Source organism: Mugil cephalus, chromosome 2 (assembly GCF_022458985.1).
Source record: "Mugil cephalus isolate CIBA_MC_2020 chromosome 2, CIBA_Mcephalus_1.1, whole genome shotgun sequence".
In the NCBI taxonomy this organism is placed as follows: domain Eukaryota; kingdom Metazoa; phylum Chordata; class Actinopteri; order Mugiliformes; family Mugilidae; genus Mugil; species Mugil cephalus.
Window position 1 is genome coordinate 8,609,337 of NC_061771.1, and position 27,872 is coordinate 8,637,208.

The 27,872-nt window shown below is 44.9% G+C and overlaps 1 protein-coding gene and 1 non-coding gene across 10 annotated transcripts; both read left to right on the forward strand.

The window, feature by feature from the left end:
- Positions 1-144: 144 nt before the first annotated feature.
- htt (huntingtin) lies at positions 145-27,813 on the forward strand. Of its 9 annotated transcripts, none has more exons than XM_047579136.1 (67): positions 145-493; positions 1,377-1,460; positions 1,666-1,789; positions 1,869-1,928; positions 2,057-2,136; positions 2,324-2,462; positions 2,572-2,713; positions 2,856-3,034; positions 3,129-3,333; positions 3,637-3,684; positions 3,852-3,929; positions 4,029-4,432; positions 6,370-6,496; positions 6,588-6,703; positions 6,803-6,914; positions 7,149-7,286; positions 8,424-8,582; positions 8,664-8,761; positions 8,849-8,988; positions 9,218-9,281; positions 9,406-9,506; positions 9,615-9,761; positions 9,920-10,040; positions 10,151-10,296; positions 10,398-10,576; positions 10,709-10,926; positions 11,070-11,196; positions 11,276-11,400; positions 11,492-11,602; positions 11,696-11,773; positions 12,526-12,749; positions 12,852-12,930; positions 13,052-13,213; positions 13,303-13,358; positions 13,510-13,658; positions 13,811-13,947; positions 14,026-14,142; positions 14,267-14,389; positions 14,479-14,735; positions 14,869-15,011; positions 15,130-15,358; positions 15,568-15,709; positions 15,864-16,043; positions 16,212-16,388; positions 16,500-16,576; positions 16,776-16,911; positions 17,054-17,176; positions 17,304-17,511; positions 17,600-17,745; positions 17,893-18,070; positions 18,182-18,277; positions 18,406-18,590; positions 18,675-18,801; positions 18,893-18,996; positions 19,183-19,337; positions 19,423-19,562; positions 19,651-19,736; positions 19,847-19,977; positions 20,073-20,205; positions 20,364-20,519; positions 20,622-20,812; positions 21,106-21,220; positions 21,369-21,582; positions 23,139-23,358; positions 23,525-23,687; positions 24,321-24,481; positions 25,099-27,813. In XM_047579136.1, exons 1-67 carry the CDS (start codon positions 396-398, stop codon positions 25,310-25,312), a joined length of 9,582 nt encoding a protein of 3,193 aa, XP_047435092.1. In that variant the 5' UTR covers positions 145-395; the 3' UTR covers positions 25,313-27,813. The 9 variants fall into 9 exon arrangements, with proteins under 9 accessions (XP_047435092.1, XP_047435099.1, XP_047435093.1 ...); XM_047579143.1 differs by having other exon boundaries at positions 23,250-23,358; XM_047579137.1 differs by having other exon boundaries at positions 19,654-19,736.
- On the forward strand, positions 11,834-11,963 carry LOC125004814. Its single transcript, XR_007112391.1, has one exon. It is a non-coding gene; the product is annotated as a small Cajal body-specific RNA 14 (non-coding RNA).
- Positions 27,814-27,872: the final 59 nt, after the last annotated feature.

Genomic DNA, 27,872 nt, shown 5'->3' on the forward strand with positions numbered 1-27,872 from the left:
AGCAACAATAACAACAAAAGAAAAAAACCCCGCAGTCTCTCATTGGTTCCTTTTAATGGCACTCAACACGAACCCGCATTCTGATTGGCCAGCTGACCTTGCGCCCCTCCCCTCTCTGTCAAACTGTCACACATGCCACTTCCGGGTGTGATTTGTCTGGGGAACGCGACGCCGCGTCAAAGATGGCTCCTTATCAACCTACACTTGGTTCATTTAGGAATAATTGTGCAAAAGATTAAGAGGCATATTTTAGAGAGAGGAGGCGGAGAGAAGCCGGTAGTAGTTGTCGCGGGCAGTGTTGGCTCTCTGGTCGCTCTCTCTTGCTCTCTCGTCTGTGCTAGCTAGTTAGCTCACATAGTAAATATTAGCCAGCCTGCTTATTGTTGACTGCTAAAATGGCCACCATGGAGAAACTGATGAAGGCATTCGAGTCTCTGAAGTCCTTCCAGCAGCAGCAGGGGCCACCGACCGCAGAGGAGCTTGCCCAGAGGCAGTAAGTGGATTCATGTCCAACGGCGGTAGAGCAGCAAGCTAGCAGCCGTTGGGCTACACTTAGCTTAGCTGGCTAGCAGCCTTCTAGCTAGTAGCTTACCAAGGGGTCACACATGACCTGTTACGCTCATATTTAAGCAACCAACGACTCTCATTTCAACTTCTCAGACATGTTACAACTACTTGCTGCCGGACATTGAGACGTCTCCCTTGTGGTGATGTGCTCTTCAGCGGGGCAGATTCTCAGGATGAGGCTAGCTGAGTGGTAGCCTGCATGGAAGGAGATTGAGTGATGGACACGCACATGTGAAAGGCACAGGCAGACAAATTTAAACGTCCTCAGCTTAATTGTATACGTGGTTATTTGCACAGGGGGTTATTTGTTATAAACAGTATATAATCTTGTCTTGCTGATCAGGTGCATTAACATCGGAGGGTGGGGGCGGGGGCTTCCTGGACTGACGTCACCCCCAAGTGTTTGTGTACTTGAGGAGGATTATAGGAAGAGCTGTAATAAATCTATCAATACATATACATTTCAGTAATGTAACAACATAACAATTAATTTCTAAACTGGAATGCTGTGTAACCCTTCATTAATACTCAACACTCGACACGTCTCACACATGCTCTCATGGGGATCTGTGCAGCAGCCCTCTTTTCCGTAACATGCACAGAAGAAGGCTGTGTCGCAGTGTTTCTTGGGGGGGTTCACAGACTTCATTATGTTCTGTGTTCTATCCATTCTGCTATAAGCCAAACTGAATTTAATTCAGGCCCTGTTTAGATGTAGAAAGTTGTTTCCTGAAGGAACAGCCTCATTTTCCTAAACCTAATCTCTCTCTGTTGATGTCTCTACTTTTTACTTTCTTATCTCCTCACAGAAAGAAGGAGCAAGCTGCCACGAAGAAGGATAGAGTGACACACTGCCTGACAATATGCGAAAACATTGTTGCTCAGTCACTGAGGTAGGCCCCGATAAAGTAAATTAAGTCAGTTTTGTTTCAGTCAAACCTTTTCGCGGAGAGGTGAATGTGCCAAGGCTCCTTTAGACAATGCAGCTACAACGATTGATGGATAGTTGTTATGTACTGTTGTGAAGCATTTTGCGTCAAACTCCACACTATGAATGTCCAGTTGTTTCCTGACTTATCGTCTTTATTGCCCTGAAAGCAGAACATCCCCAGAATTTCAGAAACTGCTCGGCATCGCCATGGAGATGTTCCTGCTCTGCAGTGATGACAGCGAATCAGATGTCCGGATGGTAGCTGATGAGTGCCTGAACAAAATCATCAAAGTAAGAGGGTTCCTGTTTGTATGTTTTGGTTGAATCATTAACGCTGCTCTTGGTAATTTCATTTTATTTTCATCTTCAGGCACTGATGGACTCCAACTTACCCAGACTACAGTTGGAACTGTACAAAGAAATTAAAAAGGTAATGACAAGGGTCTGTATAGTGAGACATTTCAATGCAGCAGCACTATTTTAATGACAAAGGTTAAAAGTTTGCTGCTTTACATGTTTCCTATTGAGATGCTCAAAAGTGTTTGTGTACCTCTCTAGAATGGTGCCTCTCGGAGCCTGAGGGCAGCTTTGTGGAGGTTTGCTGAGCTTGCCCACCTCATTAGACCACAGAAATGCAGGTATGAAAGTAGCATCATACTTCATCCATGTAACCTGAAACACTACAGTTTTAAAAGTTTCGTGCTTTAGTTGTCTGTGGTAGGAGTGATGGCATCACAAGCGATCTTAAGCTCAGTTCTTGTCCGTCCTTGTTTTTGATTTGTTTTCATACTTTCATACATCCTTTGTTTCTCCCCTGTGGCGTAGACCCTATCTGGTCAACCTGTTGCCGTGCCTCACAAGAATCACCAAACGACAGGAGGAGACGGTGCAGGAGACACTGGCTGCAGCAATGCCCAAGATCATGGCAGCCTTGGGAAACTTTGCAAATGATAGTGAGATCAAGGTACCATGCGTATGCCAAGACTGATAGCACATCTGTCCACGAGGACATGTGCATGTCCATTCGTCCTAGAAGTTCGTTTTCTTTTGTCATCAAGCCATTTTTGTTCCAGGTACTGCTGAAGTCTTTTGTAGCCAACCTGAAATCCAGCTCTCCAACCATCAGACGGACAGCTGCCAGCTCAGCCGTCAGTGTGTGTCAACACTCCAGACGCACCAGTTACTTCTACACCTGGCTCCTTAATGTGCTCCTGGGTACGTCAGATTAAACGATGGCAGATTTTGGACGTCTGGACATTTTATTTTTTACTTTGACTTAATTTGATGTCAAATCGTGTTTAGCTACAATGCAGACAGTCAAATAGGACAAAGAAACACACTTTCTGTTGTTTTCCAGGTCTGCTTGTTCCAGTAGATGACGAGCATCCCAGTCACTTGATTCTGGGGGTGTTGTTAACTCTTCGCTACCTGATGCCTCTGCTACAGCAGCAAGTCAACACCACCAGCCTCAAGGGAAGCTTTGGAGTCATGAGGAAGGAAGCTGATGTACAGCCAACACCTGAACAACTACTACAGGTGAGAGTGAATGTGTAGATATCAGAAAATGCGCTTTCACCTCTGACCTTATTGGTGTAATTATTTCCGTAACAACTCTTGTGTGTGTTTGAAGGTTTACGAGCTGACCCTACACTACACGCAGCACTGGGATCACAACGTGGTCACAGCTGCTCTGGAGCTTCTGCAGCAGGTTTTCAGGACTCCCCCACCAGAGCTTCTGCACATGCTCATCACCGCCGGCAGTGTCACACACGCCACCGTCTTTCGTCAGGACACGGAGAACCGAGCTCGATCTGGCAGCATCCTTGAGCTTATTGGTAAATGCATAGATCCCTGTTGTACAACATGATATGGGATTTAAAGACATTTCAGAGTCACCGCTCACTTGGGACGTAAAGGAATCCACTTTCCAGGTCGCTTAGAATTCAGGAATTCAGTCAACAAACTGTGTTGGGGCTCCACTCTAGTTTCTGCTTCGGTCCATATTTGTGGCCTCTTTCTTTGCTCCTAACTCATCTCGTTTTCTCTAAATAATTGTTTCACACGTGTCTTTCTGAGCTTTTGCTGCTATTCTCTTCCTCACCTCCTGTTTCTGCTTCCTGTTTTCTTGCCAATTGCAGCGGGGGGAGGGTCTTCCTGCAGTCCACTTCTTCTCAGGAAACCGAGAGGTGACTAATATATGACAGTTTTTCTGCTCACCACTATCCACTTACTGAGGTTTCAGTCAGGGCTTACGCAACTTCTGCATATCACTGCACAGATTTAGTGTCTTTTGCCCTCTTAAGCTGGTGTTAATGCAGATGACTTGTGTTGACAATAAATCTGTTATTTCCAGGTAAAATTCTTTCTGGAGAGGAGGATGGGTTGGAGGATGACCCTGAAAGGACCGAGGTTACTGCCGGTTCCTTCACAGGTGAGATTCACCTACTAAGAGGCCAATGTAATACAACACGTCAAGAAAGAAAAAAGAATAAGATTGAAACAATATTTTTTGTATGTTTCTTGACTTCAGCATCAGTTGTTGGTGCAGACGGCTCCACTACGACACAGGTGGACATAATCACGGAGCAGCCCCGCTCCTCCCAGCACACTCTGCAGCCCGGCGACTCTGTGGACCTGAGTGCCTCCTCAGAGCAGGGGGCTGGCGGAGGTGGGACGTCTGCATCGGGCACTCCCGACTCGCCTAACGACAACGAGGAGGAAATGCTGAGCCGGAGCTCCAGCGGGGGGGCCAACGTCACCCCGGAGACGGCGGACTACACTACACCAGAGAACGCCACTCCAGAGGGAGGGCCCCTAGGAGAAGGTGGAGCGCTTCTGGGCACTAATGATCAATCACTTCCACCCAGCGACTCGTCCCAGACCACCACAGAGGGACCGGACTCGGCTGTCACCCCTTCGGATGTAGCAGAACTGGTCAGTGTGATGGCGCACGCATGCAAGTGAAATTTAATTTGGTCCCAGTTTGTAGCTTGAACATGCATTATTATGTGTGAGTGAAATGCAGAGGACGGTGTGCTTCCCTAGACAATTAAATATTTAATTACTATGTAATTCTATAATTAAGTCTGAACCATGTGGCTCTGATGTCTGAATGGTGCTACACTTCACAGAATTATGGTTTGTAGAATGGACTACATTATTATGTATCTTGCAAGTTTTCGCTCTTTCTCTGCAAGTTGAATCAAAAGTTAATATGAACCATTATATACCCAAATTAAGCAGAACATTAAATATAGACGGTTAGTAATTAAAAAAGGTGGTCTTGTTATGACCTCGGCAAAATAGCTTGAAGGTTATATTTAAAAGCGGACGGGATTCCTCGACACTTTTCTGCTGAAAGAATACTGGGAAACGCTTTTGATTCCTTTTCTTTCTCAGGAATTAATTTTCTCCTTGGCTAAAAAGAAAACTAAACATGTCAGTTTATTAGCTATTATTTCAGCTCACAACTACCAGCTGGCTACAGCTCGTAGGACTGAGGACTCACAATACTTGTTAGCATGGCAACAAAGCTACAAACCACCTGTAATACAACACTGTGATAACATAACCTGTTGTTACTATGTGAATATCCTCTCATACAAAAGCTAGAAAAATATTACCTTACATTTTTCACCAATATGGTTTATACCTCTTGTTGTGTGATTCTAGATAAGCTGTTATATATTTTTTCAACTGCTCCTCCAAACACACTGGAAAAGGTGTCATGGTTCCATTTAAAGTCAATCATTTTGAGGGTAGCTGCTTAACCCGATGAGCTTCCTGCAAACCACGAAAACGTGTCCATTCTATCACTTGTACCCCTCTGGTCTTGCCCCCTCTTCTTTAACCTTCTCCTCACTTCGTCGCAGTCGCGCGCTTTGTTGCCACCGGCGATCGAGCCGCCCCCACCCTCGCCAACCTCCACCGAGGGTCCCGATGCCACAGACAGCGACTCCTCTGTCTACTCTGCTTCCTCTTCGTCGTCTTCTTTCTCTTTCTCCTCTTCCTCCTCTTTCTATGCCACCACCTCCTCCTCTAGCACTAGCGACAAGGTCAGCCACTTGGTCGCTTTGAAAAGATTCCGAGGGGCTTGCTTTTCTAGAAACGTTTGGCTTTTCGTTGGCTTGTTCGTCTCAATCCATGCACAGAATCTTCCTGACTTGTGATCCCTTTCTCCTCCCGTTGTCATTGACAGTACATTATGCCTCTGTCTTTTCCCTCGTTTTGAGTGATTCCCTGTTCCCTCCTAAAAATCTGCCGCTTTTGAAAGAAGCAACTCTGACATCCCATGTGACTGGCTTGCAATGAAGTTCAAAAGTGGAGGCATGACGGCCAATTGTTTTCATTTTCCTTCAGATTGTGTTTGGAGAGGCTGTGACGGGCTTTTGTTCCAGCGGAAGCTAAACCCGGATAATAAAACACAATGTATTGGTTCATCTTGCTAGAAAGAGATCTTGTCTAGAAACTAGTTTCTTGTGAAAGATCAGACAGACGACCTAAACATCATTTACATGAAGTAGTTCATCATAATAAGAAACAAAATAGGGGGAAAATTAATTTCAGGGTCAGTATGGATCAAAAGCTTGCTCTTCCTCTGGATTGTTGACTCTCTCAAGCCTGTGCCCTTTCCTGTATGCAGTTGATTTGCTGTGAATTTTGTTGACCAAGCATGATTCAGTAGATCTTTTTAATAGGAAAACTTTTTTTTTAAATCTTTTTTTTGTTGTGCTGTGTCTTTGTTTTCAATCCAACAAATCTAACTCGCTGAGTCCAGATTAAATACTTTGTGTGCATGCCAGACAAATTGCCGTATGACGTTATGATTTGTTCCTTTCTGAAGATGTTGGTATTTTGTGTGTAAACATAAGGTCCTGGATGGCAGTGAGAGTCAGTACTCGGGGATGCAGATTGGAACACTACAAGATGAGGAAGATGAAGGAACAGCATCTTCCACCCAAGAAGAATCCCGAGAGCATTTCCTGCAGACTGCGCTCGGTATGTTTCTGTAGAGACCTACACATGTACACGCTTTCTGCTTATTGATGCAAGTCAGTAATAACTTTGTTTGTTTGTGTGTTGCATGCAGCTCTGAGTAAGCCTCATCTCTTCGAAGGTCGAGGTCACAACCGTCAGGGTTCAGACAGCAGCGTGGATCGCTTCATCCCAAAGGACGAACCTGCTGAACCTGAACCCGATAATAAGGTGAAGCAACACAGACTCAGAAATCTCCACGCTGATGGTTTACAATGGAAGTGGACGTCAAAAAATAGATGACAAATTTATTCTCTTTCTCTTGATCAGCCATCACGAATTAAAGGTCCAATAGGACATTACACCGACCAGGGGGTGGAGCCACTTGTGCACTGTGTACGACTTCTCGCTGCTTCCTTCCTGCTGACAGGAGAAAAGAAGGGTCAGTGGCTGTGAAAACTGCTCAAAACCACAACTATAAATCAAGTTGATCATAACAACAATATTTGACTCATTTGTATAAAAAACCCACAATACATTTGAGTATTAAAGTAGTAAAACTATTTGAAACCCTTTGAAATACAACTTTAGCTTCAAACCTCTCATGCCATCTCTTAGTTGTGTATCCATGTTTGTACACTCCATGTGTACCATTGTTTGCTTCTTGCTCCTTTAGGTCTGATCCCTGACAAAGAGGTGCGTGTGAGCGTGAAGGCCTTGGCGGTCAGCTGTGTTGGAGCAGCAGCAGCGCTGCATCCTGAAGCTTTCTTTAATTCTCTCTACCTGGAGCCGCTGGACGGTATTCCAGTAGAAGGTAGGAGTAAAACACATTCTGAACTCTGATAGATAATGTGGACACCTGAGTGGATAAATAACAGCAAAATGCTTTATGGATAAAATGGCATGACAAACAGCTCATTATGCCCATATTACTACATCAGTATTTTAACATTTTCAGTATGGATATATATACGCTGTAACACTCACGTGTTTCAGTATAGCCAGTGTGATTTCTGCCCATGTTTGAAGTGGGTGGGGCTCAATGAGATGTATGCAAAGTGAGGAGTGAAGTAGATGTCAATCAAACTCACAGTCCTGAGGAGAGTACGAGTCTAATGAGACACCAAGTGAAAACACCTGCTCAGCTGGATCCTTGATATTTGAGGCCTCACACTGCAACAGTGTTTCAGACATGAGGACTTTGCATTGTGACACGGAGAAAAAAACATTTGTTGCTGAAATGAAAACGGTTAACATCTCAGATAGAAGGTAGCTGTGCAGACAGAAGGTTTGATACATCTTTGAGTTGTTGCAGGTAAAATTAACCTTTATTTCAAACTAGTATTTTGTTCATGAACATTGAATGTGAATAGTTTGACTAATTCAGTTAAGATTTTGACGTGTCATAGTGGGAAAAGCCAAAAAAAAGGTTAATAACATTAAGAATGGCTCAGTCCTCTTTAAGTTTCTTAGTCAACTACAACAGTGAACCAGCACAATCTCTGGATTAGAGTTAAGCAGCTAAACTGAATCAACCGTGAGAATTTAATAATTAACTGTGCTTTACGTACCTACTGTGATGTGTAAAATATCTTGTATGATGAAGGTCTGTATTTGCATGTTATTGTTTGACTCAGCTCTAGAGTGAGTGAGTGGAACCGGATACATGCAATCAGATGGTCTTAAAAGCTATGGAGCCATGTTGTCGATCAAATTCAGCTTTATGTTCCTCTGAGGACATGGATGACATTGGCCGTTGCTCTTTTGTCCAAACATAAATGATGATGATAATAATCGGCTCCTAACCGAGCGACTGCTCAACGAAACCGCAACGTTCCACTACAAACATTATGTGGGTGGAGAAATCAGCTTTACAGACTAAAATTCAGAAATTTCATAAACCGATCACTGCATTAGTGCATTATCGACTCTTCTCTCTGCCCCCTTTCAGATCAGCAGTACATCAGTGACGTTCTGTGCCTCATTGACCATGGGGACCCTCAGATCAGAGGGGCCACAGCCATCCTCTGTGGAGCCATCATACAGGCCGCGCTCAACAAAACGCGTTACAACATACACACTTGGCTGGCCAGTGTGCAGAGTGCCACAGGTTTGTGTGTGTATTTGTGCAATTTGTGTTGGTTGGACAATGTTTAATTTTGCTCATCTTGCTCGTCTGTCTGTGCTCCAGGTAACCCTCTGTCCCTGGTGGACTTGGTGCCGTTGCTCCAGAAAGCTCTGAAAGATGAGTCCTCAGTCACTTGTAAGATGGCCTGCTCTGCAGTGAGGGTAAGACACGCCTGTGTCATTCATTTGTGCTGTGTGTGTGTGTGTGTGTGTGTTTGAGTCTAACCTTGTTCTGTGTTTGTGTTTCAGCACTGCATCATGACATTGTGCAGCAGCACCCTGAGTGAACTGGGGCTGCAACTGGTGATAGACCTGTTTGCTCTGAGGGATTCTTCATATTGGCTTGTTCGCACTGAGCTCTTAGAGACTCTGGCTGAGTTAGACTTTCGGTGGGTGAAACTTTCCAAATCACTAACTCCAATACTTACAATACCAATACTCTGTAACCCACGTCCAGCCTTGGATATAATGAATGAATTGTTTGATTTTTGTTTTTTTTTTTTAAAAAAGAGAAACTGACAGAACGTATATGATGTAGATCAACTAGTGTATATAACCACTGTAACACCTCAATGGTTTTCAATTGGAAATTACAGATTTTCATTCTTTTCTGTTCAGATTAGTGAATTTCTTGGAGAGGAAAACTGAGGCTTTACACAAAGGAGATCATCACTACACTGGGGTAAGGTCTTTCATCTGTGCTGTGCTAATGAAGTGCTGAAATGTTTTAAAATGCACAATTGCACATGCAGCATCTGTTGACTGTGAGCCCTATTTCTCCCCCCCACCCACATTCATGTGTTTAGCGTCTCCGGCTCCAAGACCGGGTACTGAATGATGTAGTCATACTTCTGTTGGGAGATGATGATCCAAGAGTACGGCACGTAGCTGCCTCTGCTGTCAGCAGGTACATTATATATCGTGCATTATTCTTTGAAAACAAACCACTTTTAAATAAATGAATTATTTTCTTTTTCATTATCCTCTAACTTTCCTCATGTCTGTCTCTTTTAAGGCTGGTTTCCAGGTTGTTCTATGACTGTGACCAGGGTCAGGTGGACCCGGTGGTGGCCATTGCTCGGGAGCAGAGTTCAGTCTACCTGCAGCTGCTCATGCACGAGACCCAGCCCCCCTCCCAGTTCACAGTTAGCACAATCACAAGGTACACGCATACAGCAACTTTGTTTGTGATTCATTTCTCAAGATCATTGGTTTGCCTATTAGGCGTGATGTGCCATATTGTACCAGTTATCCAAGCTTTGCCTCTTCAAATGTATTTCAATGTAATGTTCGAGTGACTCAGCCCCTTCTGTCTGCCAGGACGTACCGAGGCTACAACCTGTCCAACACCGTCTCCGATGTCACATTGGAGAACAACTTGTCCAGAGTTGTTACTGCCGTCTCCCACGCTTTAACCTCTTCTACCTCCAGAGCCCTCACTGTGAGTTTAAAGCGTGACACTTAACATTATTTTCCCCCTCTGCAGATGGTTTGCGGTGTGTATTTTTTTTTAACGTGCTTTAAAATATTATTATTCTGTCTTTTCTGCAGTTTGGCTGTTGTGAGGCTTTGTGTCTACTGGCTACAAAATTTCCAGTCAGCACATGGAGCACAGGCTGGCACTGTGGCTACGTTAGCTCCAGTAGTAGCTTTTCTTCCCGTTCTAGTCTTAATCGCAGCAGGGGAAGGGCCCTCAGGTTTGTGTTCCCTCATTTATGAAATCATTTTTTAGTTATACACTGGATTATAGTGCTCTTGCTCTTTAATTCTTCTTCAACTATTGCCCCTTTTTTTTCAGTTTGTCACATCCCAACAGCACTCCAGCCTCTTCAACCTCGTCTGCAGCAGACTCTGATCGGAGGACTCTGACGGTAGGAATGGCCAACATGGTGCTGTCTCTGCTGTCCTCTGCCTGGTTTCCATTGGATCTCTCTGCACATCAAGATGCATTGATGCTTTCTGGCAACCTGCTTGCTGGTGGGTAATCTACTTAAAGATTTTACAGTTTTGTTCATGTAGATGGCATCTAGTTTTTTCTCTCCAAGAAAACTATCTAGGACAAAGAAGGACACTTTTGTAGATTAAGAAGTCTCTTAATCATGTTCACAGCTGTGGCTCCCAAATGCATGCGCAACCCCTGGGCTGGGGAGGAGGAGGGCAGCAGTGGCAACACCAGTGGAGCTCCAAATAAGATGGAAGAGCCCTGGGCAGCATTGTCGGAACGGTCGGTGGTGGCCATGGTGGAACAGCTCTTCTCCCACCTGTTAAAGATCCTCAACATCTGTGCCCATGTGCTTGATGACACACCACCAGGACCAGCAGTTAAGGCAAGGCTGAAGAGGAACTGTTTGTTAGGCGCACAGTCAAAGTGAATGTTTAACCCGCATGCTACAGGCAATTCTGTTTTAGTCGTGGTTTCTACTATCGGTGTTCTATACTACAGTTCAGTATTTTCTTCCCTACTTTCTAGGCTGCTCTGCCCTCCCTGAGCAACACCCCGTCCCTCAGTCCCATTCGCAGGAAAGGCAAGGAGAAGGAGGCTGCTGAGCCAAGTGCTGCTCCTATGAGCCCAAAGAAAAGCAGTGAGGCCAACCCAGGTAACACACCTCACCTAACAGATACAGCTCATCTCCAAGTGTCAAAATATTTAGCGTGTTGTTGCTTTTGTCTGAGCAGGCAGGCCGGCGGACAGCACGGGGTCGACGGCTGTGAACAAATCCACCACACTTGGCAGCTTCTACCACCTTCCGCCCTACCTCAAGCTCCATGACGTGCTCAAGGCCACACATGCAAACTACAAGGTCAGAACCTTCGTCGTAGCAGGAAAGTGTTTTTGTACCCTGAGTGGTGCTTTTCAGTAGTTTGTATTTATTGGCATTTGTTGACTCCTAGGTGACGTTGGACCTCCACAGTAGCCAGGAGAAGTTTGGAAGTTTCCTACGTGCCACCTTAGATGTTCTGTCACAGCTGCTGGAGCTTGCCACGCTACATGACATCGGCAAGGTAAACATCACTTACAGTGGGAGCAGGAGGGAGGTGGGCTTGTGTATTAGACTGAGTGATGTGCTTTAATTAACATAAGTGTGTCTTTATCAGTGTGTGGAGGAAATTTTGGGCTACCTCAAGTCCTGCTTCTCCAGAGAACCAACCATGGCTACAGTTTGTGTACAACAGGTCAGTAATCTGAATATTTATGTGCTGTAGGTAGATTTAGTTACTCTCTCGTGTGCGTGTGTGGCAGTCTTTATGGTTATAGCACTGAGCAGTGTGCTGCAACTGGTGCGACTCCACACAGAGTGAGACTGGTTCCTGCCGACAGGGCCTGTAAAGGCGTTGGGTTTCCTGTGCGATGGTTCCATACATTCATATTTGTATGGTGATGGTGTGGGACATGATTTTTGAATGACTGGTATTTAGTCTCTTTTACACAATGCATTTCCAGGTTTAGCCAAAAAATTAAAAACCTATTAAGACCTTAAGCACTGCTTGGCAGTGTTGCATTTGTGGTAATCGTTAGTCCTGTGACGGTAAAAGCCCTCATGAGAAAGTACCTCGATTTGCATCATTCAGAATGGTAATAATCTGATCACTTTCCATTAGCTTGATGTGGTCTGCTTTAGCCAAACTGTGTTGTTCCAAGCCATGATGAAGTGTTTCCACTGCATCACAGCACAGACCTGGACAGCCCTGCTGTGAACTCGTGTGTCTGTGCTGGTGACTAGCTGTGGAAAACCCCTTCATTTAAAAAATAAATAAATCTTAAAATGTTGCTCATCGTGAGTCACATCTTTGAGTCTTGCACAACTTGAATCTTTTGTAATATTATTACATCTAAATAATAATTCTTGCTTGATGATATTTGCAGGCTGAATTATAGAATCCCACTGAATATACCCTGCTCTAATAGTTAAAGTTGTCTTGTCTAGTTGTTGAAGACCTTGTTTGGGACCAACTTGGCCTCTCAGTGCGAGGGTGTCCTGAGTGGACCCAGCCGCTCCCAGGGCAAGGCTCTCCGTCTCGGCTCTTCTAGCCTGCGACCAGGCCTCTACCACTACTGCTTTATGGCTCCGTACACCCACTTCACCCAGGCTCTCGCCGATGCCAGCCTTCGTAACATGGTGCAGGCCGAGCAGGAGCAGGACACGTCTGGGTGAGTTGTGGGAATATGGATCTCTTGTATGAGTGGAGAGTCACATTTGTGTGCATGTCGGGTTATATAAGTGTGTGTGTTTACTTTTTGCTCCACTTTCAGATGGTTTGACGTGATGCAAAAAGCGTCCAATCAGCTGAGGTCTAACATCGCAAATGCAACGCGACACAGAGGGGACAAGGTGCTTGTGTTATCCGCATTTTCATTTTGAGATTGTACTGAGTAAAATTTTTTTTTTTTTTTTAAATCAAGACCAGTGTGTTTGCTGCTGTTCTGAAAGTCGTTCCTTCCGTTTTTACCAGAATGCAATCCACAACCACATCAGACTGTTTGAGCCACTGGTGATCAAAGCTTTGAAACAGTACACCACCAGCACCTCTGTGAACCTGCAGAGACAGGTGCTCGACTTGCTTGCACAGCTGGTGCAGCTCAGAGTCAACTACTGCTTGCTGGACTCGGATCAGGTAAATATGTACACATTTGACTGCTTTTTTATTTTTGCAAAATACATCAGATTACGGAATCAAGCTCACTAAGCCGTTGTATGTTTTAGGTGTTTATAGGCTTTGTCCTGAAGCAGTTTGAGTACATTGAAGTGGGGCAGTTCAGGTAACTTTTTTTTTTCCCCCCAGCTGTAATCTGCTGCAGCCTTATTCCTTGTTGTCACATAAATAATCAAATCTTACCTTCGCTAGCTGTGTTACCTTAAATATTTAAAAGGTTGTCATGTGAACTAATAACTGTTGCTCTTCAATAACAGAGATTCTGAGGCCATCATCCCCAACATCTTTTTATTCCTGGTGCTGCTGTCGTATGAGCGTTACCACTCAAAGCAGATTATCAGCATCCCCAAGATCATCCAGCTGTGTGATGGCATCATGGCAAGCGGCAGGAAAGCTGTCACACATGGTGAGAGCATCACAAGCAATATATATACATGCACAAGTATTTCCTCTGCCTCTTTTTAAACCCTTTGACTTGTTCGGATGTTTTTGAGTTAATTTTAGTGAACAGCTGTAGTAATTTGTACAGATATACTTACTTGCCTCCTTCCTCTGCAGCCATTCCAGCCTTGCAGCCGATAGTTCATGATCTGTTTGTGTTGAGGGGCTCAAACAAAGCGGATGCGGGCAAAGAGCTGGACACGCAGAAAGAAGTGGTGGTCTCCATGCTGCTCAGACTCGTACAGCACCATCAGGTATGTTTTACTCATGAATGCGATTGGATATTCCCACCGTTCTTTTCTCTGGCTTACGTTCTTTCACGTGTCCTGTAGGTGCTGGAGATGTTCATCCTGGTACTGCAGCAGTGTCACAAAGAGAATGAAGACAAGTGGAAGAGATTGTCCAGACAGATTGCTGACGTCATTCTTCCCATGATTGCGAAGCAGCAGGTAAATGTTTTAAGCTTTGTGTGTCTGTGAGGACTCTTTTTCACTCAGATTACAACTTGTATAATGACATTACAATCTCACAGTTTATCATATTTTAATAAACATATGTATGTCGTGCTCATAGATGCATCTGGACTCTCCGGAGGCTTTAGGAGTGTTGAACACTCTGTTTGAGACTGTGGCGCCCTCCTCTCTCCGACCCGTGGACATGCTGCTCAAGAGTATGTTCACCATTCCATCCACCATGGTGAGACATCTCATCTCTGCACAAGGACCTGGACATTTGACACTGGAAAAATAGATCTTTGAGTTGTAATCAAACCTTCCGTCCTCCAGGCGTCTGTGGCTACAGTCCAGCTGTGGGTGTCTGGTATCCTGGCAGTGCTCAGGGTACTAGTCTCTCAGTCCACTGAGGACATTGTCCTGTCCCGGGTCCACGAACTATCGCTCTCTCCACATCTCCTCTCCTGCCACACTATCCGCCGTCTACATCAGCAGAGCTGTTCCCCCAATGGCCCGCCCTCAGATACACTCAGCAACCAGGAAGCTAACGGTGATGCACAAAAGGCTCCACCTGAGGAAACCTTTGCCAGGTTAGAGAGTGTATTCAGTACCTTTTAGGACATGAGGGGTATTTCTGCTGACCCCTGCTGTATTTGTAGCTACTGCCTTGTCCTTGTGTCTTTTCCTTCTGTTATGACATGAGTCGTTTCCTCATTCCTGTAGGTTCCTCCTCCAGCTGGTTGGTGTGTTGCTGGATGACATTTCCACCAGGCGGATTAAAGTGGATATTACTGAGCAACAACACACCTTCTACTGCCAGCAGCTGGGCACACTTCTGATGTGTCTCATACATGTCTTCAAAAGTGGTGAGCATCGTTTCAGTTTCAGTTCCAAGTCATAAAATGGACTTCATGCTATGTATGTGCTTTGAGTGCACATGAACATTTACTGAACATGAAATTCTTGTCTCTTTTTGCTGCCCAGGAATGTTTCGCAGGATCACGGCTGCAGCCAGCCGTCTCCTGAAGTCCGAGAGTGGTGGTGGACAGACCAGCACTGAGGCTGACATGTTTTACCCCTTAGAGGGTCTGAACAGCATGGTGCAGTGCCTCATCACCACCCACCCATCCCTGGTGCTCCTCTGGTGCCAGGTCCTCCTCATCATCAACTACACCAACTACTCCTGGTGGGCTGAGGTTCATCAGACGCCCAGGTAATAAGAGAGCAAGGACTTGGTAATGTCACGTCTATTTTTCTAGGCCATGTTGTTATATTAAAGGATTTTGGAGGGAAGGCAGTTTTATTAAAATGAAGGAAATCGTCTTACCCTGTGAACTGCAAAATAAAGTGGTGACAGATTTTGCAAAACCATAGCACTGTTTTGACTAAGTCTGTCTCTGGTCCTTCTTTTCCTCCAATCAGAAGACAAAGCCTGTCATGCACAAAGTTGCTGAGCCCTCACTCCTCAGGGGAGGGTGAGGAGGAGAAGCCCGAGTCCCGACTAGCAATGGTCAACAGAGAGATTGTACGACGGGGCGCACTAATCCTCTTCTGTGACTATGTGGTAAGGCTACAGATATGTCCTGTGTGCTAAATGGAACCAAACATCATAGATGTAATGTTAATAACCTTGCTTCTCAAACATTGACAGTAATGAGTATAAAGCAGTGCCCAACCTCACAGCACTAAACTCTATTCTTCCTTTCACCTTTTTATAGTGTCAGAACCTCCATGACTCTGAGCATCTGACCTGGCTGATTGTCAATCACGTACGTGACCTCATCAGCCTTTCCCATGAGCCTCCAGTGCAGGACTTCATCAGTGCTGTCCACCGCAATTCAGCTGCCAGTGGCCTCTTCATCCAGGCCATTCAGTCTCGCTGTGACAACCTCACTACTGTAAGATGACATCCATTTATCTTTGTTTTGTATTTCCACAACTTAATCTCTTGACTTCCTTTACATTAGGACATGCATTCATGTATTCATTTCCTCTTCACCATCATACTGCTACTACTTCTTACTTCCCTTCCTTTGTCTCCCATGCTTCCATTTTCTACTCTGTAGCCTACCATGCTGAAGAAGACTTTACAGTGTTTGGAGGGCATCCACCTTAGTCAGTCTGGATCTCTGCTGATGCTGTATGTGGACAAGCTGCTCAGTACGCCCTTCAGGGTTCTGGCTCGTATGGTTGACACACTGGCGTGTCGCAGGGTAGAGATGTTGCTGGCTGAGACGCTACAGGTAATTCATTGCTGTGTGGATTTTGTCATGAATGGGGAGCTGGTGAAGACTCCCTTATTGTAATGTAATGTTTGACTCATCTCCTCTTGTGTGTATCCTTCCACCCTCCAGAACAGTATAGCCCAGCTCCCTGTGGAGGAACTGGACAGGATCCAGGAATACCTGCAGACAAGTGGCTTGGCTCAGAGGTAACCTTGAGTAGTGCAGCTGTTTTGTTTTACCTGTGACTACACTTTAACATGCACATGTTGTGTCTGTGCAAATATAGTGTCCCATAGCAAATTAATTTGATGTTATTTTCCTTAGGATTATTAAGGGTTTAAAATTGTGTGTGCTGGGTCAGTTATCATTTAAGAAATCTATATATATCCTCTGTTCATCTCTTAGGCATCAGAGGTTCTACTCCCTGCTGGACAGGTTCAGAGCCACTGTGACTGACACCAGCAGCCCCACTCCTCCGGTCACATCACACCCCTTAGATGGGGATCCGCCCCCTGCTCCTGAACTGGTCATTGCAGATAAGGTGAGTCTGCACAGTCGCATAGACCTCAATAACAAATCATATAAAAACAAAAACTCTATCGCATCATCAAATGATTTCAAGGCACGAAAGAGAAATCTAAGGTTATATTTTGGCTCAAATTTGTTTATTTTTATTTTTTCAGGAGTGGTATGTTGCTCTGGTGAAGTCACAGTGCTGTCTTCGTGGAGACGTTTCCCTGTTGGAGACAACGGAACTTCTTACCAAACTACCTCCTGCTGATCTCTTCAACATCATGAGCTGCAAGGTAAAGATGTGGCAAATCCACAGTGTGCATAATTTAACATTAAACCTCAGAGATAAATATTCGTAAAGGTTCTGATTAATTTCAACGTGTATTAACAATTGAACTTTTGGTTGTCTTTGCTTCCCAGGAGTTCAACCTAAGCCTGTTGTGTCCATGCCTGAGTATGGGAGTGCAGCGGTTGGCACGAGGTCAGGGTTCACTGTTGTTGGAGACGGCTTTGCAGGTGACCCTTGAACAGTTAGCGGGGGTTACCGGCTCACTTCCTGTTCCGCATCAGTCCTTTCTGCCACCGGCCCAACGAGAGCCCTACTGGGACAAGCTGGGGGAGGTTTATGGTGAGTCCGACTGCAGAATCAACGCATTATTCAACTCGATTATCTTTTAGACGATTTATTTAACCTCATGTTACTTTGTCTCTTTCAGATGAGCCTGGTTTCTATTCCAAGGTTTTGTCGCTTTGCAGAGCACTGTCCCAGTATCTGCTGAGTGTGAGCCAGCTTCCTCCTTCACTTCATATTCCCTCTGACAAGGAGCATCTCATCACCTCCTTCACTTGCACTGCCACTGAGGTAAAGGATAGTATATTAAACACACATCAGAAAGATCTTTAATGTTTCAAAGTGGTAATCTCTGTGTGGACTGAAGTATCGTATCACTGCTTTGCACCCACTCTTAAAATGATTGTTCTACCCATGTATGGTGCTCTCTTTGACCAGGTTGTAGTGTGGCATCTGCTCCAGGACCGCTTGCCCCTCAGTGTGGACCTGCAGTGGGCTCTGTCCTGCCTGTGTCTGGCCCTGCAGCAGCCTTGCGTCTGGAACAAGCTTTCCTTACCAGAGTACACCACGCACACCTGCTCTCTCATCTACTGCCTACGCCTCATTATTGTTGCAGGTAATGAGAGATGCCTGGTACATTTTCCATGTTGTATGTTAAGTTTGGTGAAATGCCACGACTGCCTCCATACTTTCTTTGCTACAGTTGTTTTTGGCTTTGACTTCCTAGTGGCTGTGAGTCCCGGTAACCAGCTGTTGCATCCGGAGAAGAAAAAGTCAAAAAGAGATGCTGAAGAAGACGAAGTGGACTCGGCACATGCCAACCGTGAGGATTCATTTAGAAACTACGAAACTATATTATGTGTAATTGCTGTACTTGAATGCTGCTTTTATGCTTTTTGACTTGATTTCAAGTAGAGAAAAAATACTGACCAAAAAATAACTCTGTTCCAGACATGTGCGAGTGGCGAGCATGTGAAATCATGGCGGAGCTGGTGGAAGGCCTGCAGAGCATCCTTTCCCTGGGTCACCGTAGCAACTCCATGTTCCCTGCTTTTCTCACGCCAACATTGCGCAACATAGTTATTAGTCTGTCCCGTCTGCCTCTGGTCAACAGCTTCACCCGAGTGCCTCCACTGGTCAGTGTTTGGGGAAAAAATGCTGCTGGCAGTTCTGATACGGTCACATGTTTTTGTTCTAATGCACGTTGTGTGTGTGTTCAGGTTTGGAAACTGGGCTGGTCCCCTCAGCCAGGTGGAGAATTTGGCACAACGCTACCTGAAATCCCTGTGGACTTCCTGCAGGAAAAGGATGTCTTCAGGGAGTTTCTCTACCGCATCAATACACTGGGTAAAGATAACACACTTGCCCCTTGTGTCCACATTCAGTGAATGAGAAACATTATTCTCATCTGCACTGGTTGTGTTTGTTGTATATTTAGGCTGGAGCAGTAGGACTCAGTTTGAGGAGACCTGGGCCACTCTGCTGGGGGTGCTGGTCACCCAACCCATCACGATGGACCAGGAGGAGGAGACGCAACAGGAGGTATACACACAACTATAGAGGTCACTCATAAAACATACTGCTGGTTTATGACTTCTGTATATGTACTCATCATGTAACTCCTTACTTTAGATGGACTGAACCATCTTGCAAAAGTATTTTGTACATATTATTCCTATTCTGTTCCTGACTGTCTTTATTCTTTGACGTTCTTCCACCTGCATCTAGGAGGACTTGGAGCGTACCCAGTTGAATGTGCTGGCAGTTCAGGCCATCACCAGCCTGGTGCTGAGTGCCATGACCCTGCCCACAGCTGGTAACCCTGCAGTCAGCTGTCTGGAACAGCAGCCCCGTAACAAGAGCCTCAAAGCCCTGGAAACACGGTATCTATTCAGCCACTATCTGTTTGTTGTTTGGGAGCTTAAAATAAGCATGTGCTGAACAGATTGTGTGTTTGTGTCCGCCCAGGTTCGGAAGGAAGCTTGCGGTGATAAGAGGTGAAGTGGAGAGAGAGATTCAGGCTCTTGTGTCGAAGAGAGACAACGTCCATACGTACCACCCGTACCACGCCTGGGACCCTGTGCCCTCACTGTCAGCAGCCTCTGCAGGTAATGGAGAGGTTGCATTAATACACTTAACCTCAACTCCTCTAACATCCAGCGCTTGTTCAATTGAACACTTGTTAATTTGTTCCAGCAGGTACGCTGATCAGCCACGAGAAGCTACTGCTTCAAATCAACACTGAGAGGGAGATGGGCAACATGGATTACAAACTGGGGCAGGTAAGAGATTCAGGAACAAGGAAGAGTTTTGACATTATTGACAGGCAGTATGCCAGATGAAATGGTTAATGATACACAATGTGTATTTTATTTGCCATGTCTCCCTCCAGGTTTCCATTCATTCTGTGTGGTTGGGTAACAACATTACTCCTCTGAGGGAGGAAGAGTGGGGTGAGGACGAAGAAGATGAGGCGGACACTCCAGCTCCCACATCCCCACCCATGTCCCCTATAAACTCCAGGTCGGACAAATAAACGCACAACTGCACAGACCCATTTCTGTTTGTCTAAGGCACGAGCACACAAAGCCTAACCTAGTGTCCGTGTTGGCTTTCAGGAAGCACCGTGCTGGTGTGGATATTCATTCGTGTTCTCAGTTCCTCCTGGAGCTCTACAGCCAATGGCTTATCCCTGGTTCCCCAACTAACAGGAGGACCCCGACCATCCTCATCAGTGAAGTGGTCCGATCGGTGAGCGACGATGCACATACTTAATCAGGATCTCAGCCTCACCGCTGTTCCTAAGCAGTTTTGTCTTCTGTTCTCTAATATGAAAAAGTTTCTAAGCCCTTATCAGAAGGCCAACTCGACCCACTCCTCAATATCTGTCCATTCTCATTGTTCTGTAGCTGCTGGCAGTGTCGGACCTGTTCACAGAGAGGAACCAGTTTGACATGATGTTCTCCACCCTGATGGAACTGCAGAAGCTCCACCCACCAGAGGATGAGATCCTGAACCAATACCTAGTGCCTGCCATCTGCAAGGCTGCTGCTGTGTTGGGCATGGTGAGTAGAGCTGATAAGGATTTGTGCTTGACGACTACCAGTATTGTACGATTAAGCCGATACTGTGATGATGTGTAAAACCTTTTAAATGTACATTGCCAGGACAAAGCAATAGCCGAGCCCGTGTGTCGCCTGTTGGAGACGACCCTGCGCAGCACCCATCTGCCCAGCCGCATGGGGGCCCTGCATGGTGTGCTGTACGTGTTGGAATGTGACCTTCTGGACGACACGGCCAAACAGCTTATCCCCACGGTCTCAGAGTACCTTCTGTCCAACCTCAGGGCTATTGCTCAGTGAGTTTTGCTCCAGTTCTCTTGTCTCATGCAGGCGCTGACCTCGTTTCATCCTCTAATGAGCTGATTTTGTGATGAAAGAGCTTTAGGTAGTCAGTGTTTAATGTCAGTGTGTGCACCCCCCATGCACCCACACGCTGTAAGAGGATCTTTTAATCAATTAGTTTTTCCAGCTTAATTAGGTGCAATGCAACTCGTCACCACTAGGTGTTGCCATGGGTATTTTAGACCATTTTTTTTCAGTCCATTTCATTTTTCCTCCCTTCTTTCTATCTCATGTCTCTATGCTGCAGCTGTGTGAATCTGCATAACCAGCAGCATGTGTTGGTGATGTGCGCAGTGGCCTTCTACATGATGGAGAACTACCCTCTGGATGTAGGAGCTGAGTTTATGGCTGGAGTTATACAGGTAAGGTTAATTGGAGTAAAGCAAGCATGTTTAAAATATTACCGACACTATGAAATGGAATGAAAATGACATGAAAAAGCAAACGTTGCCCTTTCTTGCTGTCCATCATAAGCACAGAAGCATCATTTCTCCATCTTTCCATTTCCAGTTGTGTGGCGTAATGGTGTCAGCCAGCGAGGACTCGACTCCCTCCGTCATCTATCACTGTGTGCTTCGTGGACTGGAACGCCTCCTCCTGTCAGAGCAGTTGTCGCGTGTGGATGGGGAAGCGCTGGTCAAACTCAGCGTGGACAGAGTCAACATGCCGTCGCCACACAGAGCCATGGCAGCCCTGGGCCTCATGTTAACCTGCATGTACACTGGTAAGCAAAGCTTTAACATCAGTGCTAATTTGAAATGGCTTAAACACCGGCATGTTTATCATTATGACTGGTGCTACCGTTGTTGCTTCTGTGACCGGCCTTCACAAACAGCTGCAAGCCTGACATTGCTTCAAACTATCAGCTAACTCGCCTGCATGGATGCATGGAACAGTAGTGTAACACTTCAGTGGTTCTCTTTCTTGAGGCTGATGCAGTGATGACATCAGCTGTACTGGCATAGCCGCATGTTAAACTCCAGAGGTGTAATAAGTCCCATTCTATACTGGGGTTACTTTACCAAGCCGAGCTAGACTCTGGTACTGGAAAGGAAAGGTGACAGGGTTGCTGGATAGGATTAGGTGCTGGAGAAGTCTTCTGTTTATCCAGCTGTAGGTAAGAAGCGCAGGATCAGGCAGCATATTCTACCTCCTCATAGCCCTGTTTTCATGAGGGAGGAGAAAAAAGAAATATGGATGTGTTTTATCTTAAGACACCCTCAACCAAGGCAGACCCACCACAGGCTGATCAGACCTGGGCATGTATTGCATGGTTTTCAGATGGTCATTTGGCAACTGACACTAGTCATCACTTGCTGAAGCAAAAGGACAGTTTTGGCAAAGCAGCAGTGGATATGAGTGGATGCTGCTTCTGCTGAAATGCTAGCTCAGTGGCTTATGTATTTATTTTTTTCGTTTTGTTAATGCTACTATAGCATGGCGCTGGCAGTAAATGCGCGGTACATGCATCAAACTACACTTTAATCTTTAGCAGTACATGAGAAGTATCTCTGATATTAAGTGTCCAGTCTTCATCTTAGATTAACATTACTATGCAGTGTAGAGCTAATAAAGTTCAGTGGTTGACTGAGTTTCCATTCCATTTTTTCCTGCCCCTTTTGCACCCAGTTTAACCCTCTCCACATTCACTACTAGTATCAGTTTATGTTGGTAACACTAGTGATTTTCATTCATTGTCTGTGTTCACAACATAACAAACCTTTTAAATCTTATTTCATTATGCATAATGTCTAGTACATCCGCTTGCTTCCTGCATGTAGTACATACTGTATTGTGTACCTCTGATATACCCTACCTCTAACCCCTACGTCGGGCCCCCCCTCCCTCCCACTAACTCTAGCAACTCTTAGCATGTCCTTGTCCTTGCGCTAATGCCCTACATGGCAATTCTTTGTCGCCGAGAGCTAGCCGACAAATTCTCTCCATAAATCCTTGCTCCTGCAAACGCAAACCGATTTACATCTCCTTGCATATGTTCTGTGCTCGCCGGTAGCACATTCAGGTCACAGGTTAATCTAGAGTGTAATATACCAAGGAGACAAAGCATTGAAAATCCCTTTAAGGCTGGCAGCACCAGTCACTTACAGAAAATCTTAAGAATGTCATTTGGCTGAAGGGAGCTCCCAGAAATTCCTTTTTCTGTTTGAGGTCAACAAAATTCTGATCTGAATCACCTTGTGATACGAGTGTCCCGACTCCCACTCTAACCACTATCCCACTGGTTCGGCCGGTGCCACCCTCCCCCTCTCGTCTTCTCAGCGGTGCTTGCGTCGGGTTCAGACGCGACAGGGGTTAGAGGTCAGGTTGACTCTGGCTCTGCTGTAGCGGAGACGCTGGGCGTCACGGCGGGTCATGTTGGTCTCTCCTCAGGCAAGGAGAAGGCCAGCCCTGCCAGCCGCCCCGCCCATGCTGACCCTCAAGCCCCAGACAGCGAGTCAATCATTGTTGCCATGGAGAGGGTCTCTGTGCTCTTCGACAGGTATACACACCCTTTATTACAAGTTTCACACAGCATTTGTAATAAACATGAATCCCTTACTTTGCAGCATTCCTCTTCTCTTCTAAACCTTTGACTTTTCTGGGTTTGTATAGTTATAATAATTAAATCATTGACTGCTTTACAAACTCTAATTTCCTGCTGGCAGGATTAGGAAGGGTTTACCCAGCGAGGCGCGGGTGGTGTCCAGGATCCTGCCCCAGTTTCTAGACGACTTCTTTCCGCCACAGGATGTGATGAACAAGGTCATCGGAGAGTTCCTGTCCAATCAGCAACCTTACCCACAATTCATGGCAACAGTCGTTTACAAGGTTTGAGTACATTCAAATCTAGAAGCCACCCGTTCATCCCAAACGAAGACATTAAAGATCCTGCTGTAGATCACAAATGTTGTGATGGACAAAAGTTTATTACTGCTACCAAGTTTACCCAACAAGCAAGCAAAGCCTAGAATTTCAATAAATTCTAGGAATCGTGAAGCAAAGACACTGGCTTCTGGTCACATTCCTTGGAAAAACAGAAAAATTGTAAATGAGACCAGGATGGTCACTTTGGGTGATGACTGTTTGTTAGAATAGTAGTATTATTCTTTCCAGTTTTAATTGACGAAATCTAATTCTGACAAGTCGAAAGGAGCCCTTGATCATCTACACTATGATGGACCGTAGATCTTTGTGTGAGGCATCAAACTGATGACTTTTTAAAAAGAAAAAAGTTCATGGGGCAAACATGAGCAAAAGAAATGCATTTATTTTACCCTCAGAACTGATGGTTTACATGGTTTTGGGGAATTGTTTTCATATTAACATTGTGATTGGACCACTCTGCCCTATGGTAGTTACATGAGGTATTTATTGTTATTATTCAGATTATCGGTCCTCTCACCCCCCACCTTATAGATGTAACTTGATCCCCGTCTCTCTCTGCTGTGAACTCTTCTCCAGGTCTTCCAGACACTCCATGCCACGGGCCAGTCTTCGATGGTGCGAGACTGGGTGCTGCTGTCTTTGTCAAACTTCACTCAGAGGACACCGGTGGCCATGGCCATGTGGAGCCTCTCCTGCTTCTTTGTCTCGGCGTCCACCTCCCAGTGGATCTCAGCCCTGTATCCTTACAGAACATATTGTAAATCTCCCGAGCAGGACTGTCATTTAGGATATTGTATTTGGTAGCACGGAGGTGTAATAAAAGCGGGTACACACCAAACAAACGATGACGGCTGACTCTGATATCTGTGTCTGAGCCGCTGGAGCACAGCCCAGAGAGTATGGCTAACGTGTGGCCAAAGACCGGAAAACAGGAAGAGCTATTATTAGCTAGGAGGCTTTGAGAAGCCCTCATACAGCACCGGTCTCATGAACCATGCTTTTATTCTTTTTAGATCATGTTTTAATACCTGTGTACTTCAATGTATAGAAAGAGAGAGATTAGCCCTCTGCATGCTCTTTAAACTGGGTCAACATGTTACTTTTTGGTTCTCATTTTGTGCACTTGTTATCTAAGTTGAACAGTCAGATGATCCACCACTGTTTCAACATGCTGCTTTGGCTGAAATGCTGGCGTCTACTGGCAACTGTATGGGGCACACTGAGGAATAAGGTCACAGATGCTTTCTGATGGCTGGAAGTGGCTGACTGTTGGTTTGATGTGTCCCATCTCTCAATGCTACAAAATGTGTTGCCGCTCACCAAACTTGTTGTCCTTAACACCTCTTGCTCTCAGACTGCCACATGTGATCAGCCGGATGGGCTCCAGTGAGGTGGTGGATGTCAACCTGTTCTGCCTCGTGGCTATGGATTTCTACCAGCACCAGATTGATGAGGAACTGGACCGTAGGGCTTTCCAGTCCGTCTTTGAGACCGTGGCCTCACCGGGCAGCCCTTATTACCAGCTGCTAGGCTGCCTGCAGTCAGTCCACCACGATGCAACGCTTTGAGGGCGACAGACTGAGACAGGCATGGAGGTGCAGAGAGAGGGTGGGGGAGGGGTGAATTAAGGGGACAAAAGTGGATTAGAGCGAGAAATTACATCTGTGTGCGCCTCCCCAATGAGCTGTGATGGAGGGAAAGAATGTTTTATTATATACATATATTAAAAAAAATCTACTGCAGCCTTGCTCCTTTCCACCCACTGATATGAAGTAGAACTACTGATCTCGCAATGATGCATTCAGTGATGTTAAATGTCTGACTATTAAGAGTGAGCTCCTACACCAATATGAAGGACACTGGCTGCTAAACGGTGGTTCTCCTGACGACCCCCACCCCTCCTCCTCCTGACATAACTGCACCTTGAACACTTCCTACCCAGCACCTTCTCTTAAAAAGAAACCCCACAACATATAAAGTTTAATCACACACAGAATTGGATTTGTTTATTATCACGTGAGGAGTATTGTGATGTCAGTAAAGTAAAATAGAAAATGCAAAGTATTTACTATATTTAAAGTTTAAATGCATCTATTTTTCAGTGAGTTTTGTCAGAGCGCTTAAAGTCTGAGGACAATGGGCCGACGCGAAAGGGTCACAAACGCCTGCTTAATGTTGACAATAGTTTATTTCAAGACCTTTTTTTATATTTAAGTTTCTTGTGGTCATTCTGACACTATGTAGCTAAAAGAGTAAAACGTTTTATTTGTAAGGATGATCGCTAACCGCCATGGTAGCTGGGGATTGTGTTGCAGTTGTCCCTGCAGAAAGTGCAACTTACCTCGGCTGCCACAGTTATTCTGGATGCTTTACTGAGAGGGCAAAGAACTAACCCGGTATGTACAGGAGGTATGTATCGGGCAATATCAAAAACCATTCTGCTCTGCCCCATTTCTAGATTTATATGTAGTTTTAACTGTACAAGGGCCCATATATCTACATAGCAGTGTAAACTGTCAAGCAACAAAAATACCAAAATTGTGGTAATGTTTCATTTTTTTTTTTTTTTTTTTTTTTTAAACAAAAACTGGTAGCAGGAATAGGCAAATTTCCTCTTGATTTTATGATTATTGCTTATTTCTGTCTGGTTTCGTTTTATTGCAGTCAAATGCTCCTAAATGATTCCAACAGTCTGTTTCTTGTACTTTTTAAATTCTCAGGATGTAAGATGTGACTATATTGTCGTTGTTGTAATAAGACTGGAAGTAATTTACAGCCCTCTTTAAATGGAGTTACCTTCGTATCTTGTAAAAAGTAATTGTATAGTAACATAAAAGCCATTGTGCATGAAAAAAAAAAATAAGAACTCTGTAAAGACGAGAGGGCTTAGACAGTTGAGATAATGTGAAGACTTTTTCTTGTAACGTGCATACGATCAGTGAATCAGCAGACCACAGAATGCAGAAAGCTCAAGCCTATAGTGTTTTATTAAAGAGTTGCCTGGGAGTGTGCTGGGCTTCTGTACATACACTTGCCTTAGCTAAAAGACTTGTATGACATGTATGTCCTGACCACTGAAAGCTTGAACGCATGCTTAGCATTACTGCTATCTTCGCACATTGTCTTTTAATACTGTATTTCCATGGGTACAGTTGCCATGACTATTGTGTGGATGAGACGAATCACAATCTAAAAGGAGCCTTGTAACCTTGGCGACCAACGGCAAGCTATGACAAATCAACAGACGAGGATGTGTAGCGATGCTGCGTCACAGCAGGAGTTTTGTTTCTGTTGAGCTTTAAATATTGTTTTGTCTCGGTTAAAGCTTGGTAAATAGTTCATTGGTCATTGTCTTTGTGCAAAATATTAAACACACAGGGCACTTGAAAACTTGGAAGTTCTTCTCATGTTCATGTTGGCCTCTTTTAGTGAAATGCAGTACGTAAAAGTAAACATCACGGCTGTCTGTGTGCTAAATATGTTCCTGCTTTCCTTGGATCATGTTAACATAATGTATCCCCAATAAATGACTGAGTCCTCTGAAGCTGTTTTTGAAACTAATCTGAGGCCTCACTGAAGGCAGATTCATCAAAGCCTTCATCAATCTAGATTTCACTTGAGTTTGTGGGGTTGAGAAAATAAAGATTTACTATTTATAATGTTCAACGAAATGATTCAAAGACTGGTTAGAGCTGTCGGTTAGTATCTTCCTCAGGCATGTGAAGATCATAGGACCCCTGCAGGGCGGTAATGCGATTACCCAGAAATCTTTTGTGCTTTTGGGAGATGGGCTTTGAGGTTGTGGACAAAGGTTATGTTCCACTGATTTAACACGCTTCTCGTTAAGGCTTTATTTCCACGTTAAGAATGAATGACTCCGACACCCGTTTTGGTTTAATAAAAACTGTCAACTTCTTCTACAGATCTTAAAATGTCAACTACCTTTGTGATGAGCATGTTACAGCTTGACTTTAAAAGAAAGCCTTATTGTTTTCTGTATTGTTGTATTTTTATGTATCTTCACTGGCCGTAGCAGAAGCACACAGAATTAAATGAAAACTTAAGTTTTCTTCAGGCTCGATCCTCCTTCATTCAAGCTTTTTTTTTTTTTGTTTGTTTTAAAAAAAC

What these genes read in the sequence shown, in the direction of transcription:
- htt (XM_047579136.1), top strand. Translation starts at nt 396, where the DNA reads ATGGCCACCATGGAGAAACTGATGAAGGCATTCGAGTCTCTGAAGTCC. An exon ending in GCTCCTTAATGTGCTCCTGG is followed by an intron (nt 2,714 to 2,855) that starts GTACGTCAGATT and finishes GTTGTTTTCCAG; the next exon opens with GTCTGCTTGTTCCAGTAGAT. An exon ending in CAAGCTGGGGGAGGTTTATG is followed by an intron (nt 17,512 to 17,599) that starts GTGAGTCCGACT and finishes TGTCTCTTTCAG; the next exon opens with ATGAGCCTGGTTTCTATTCC.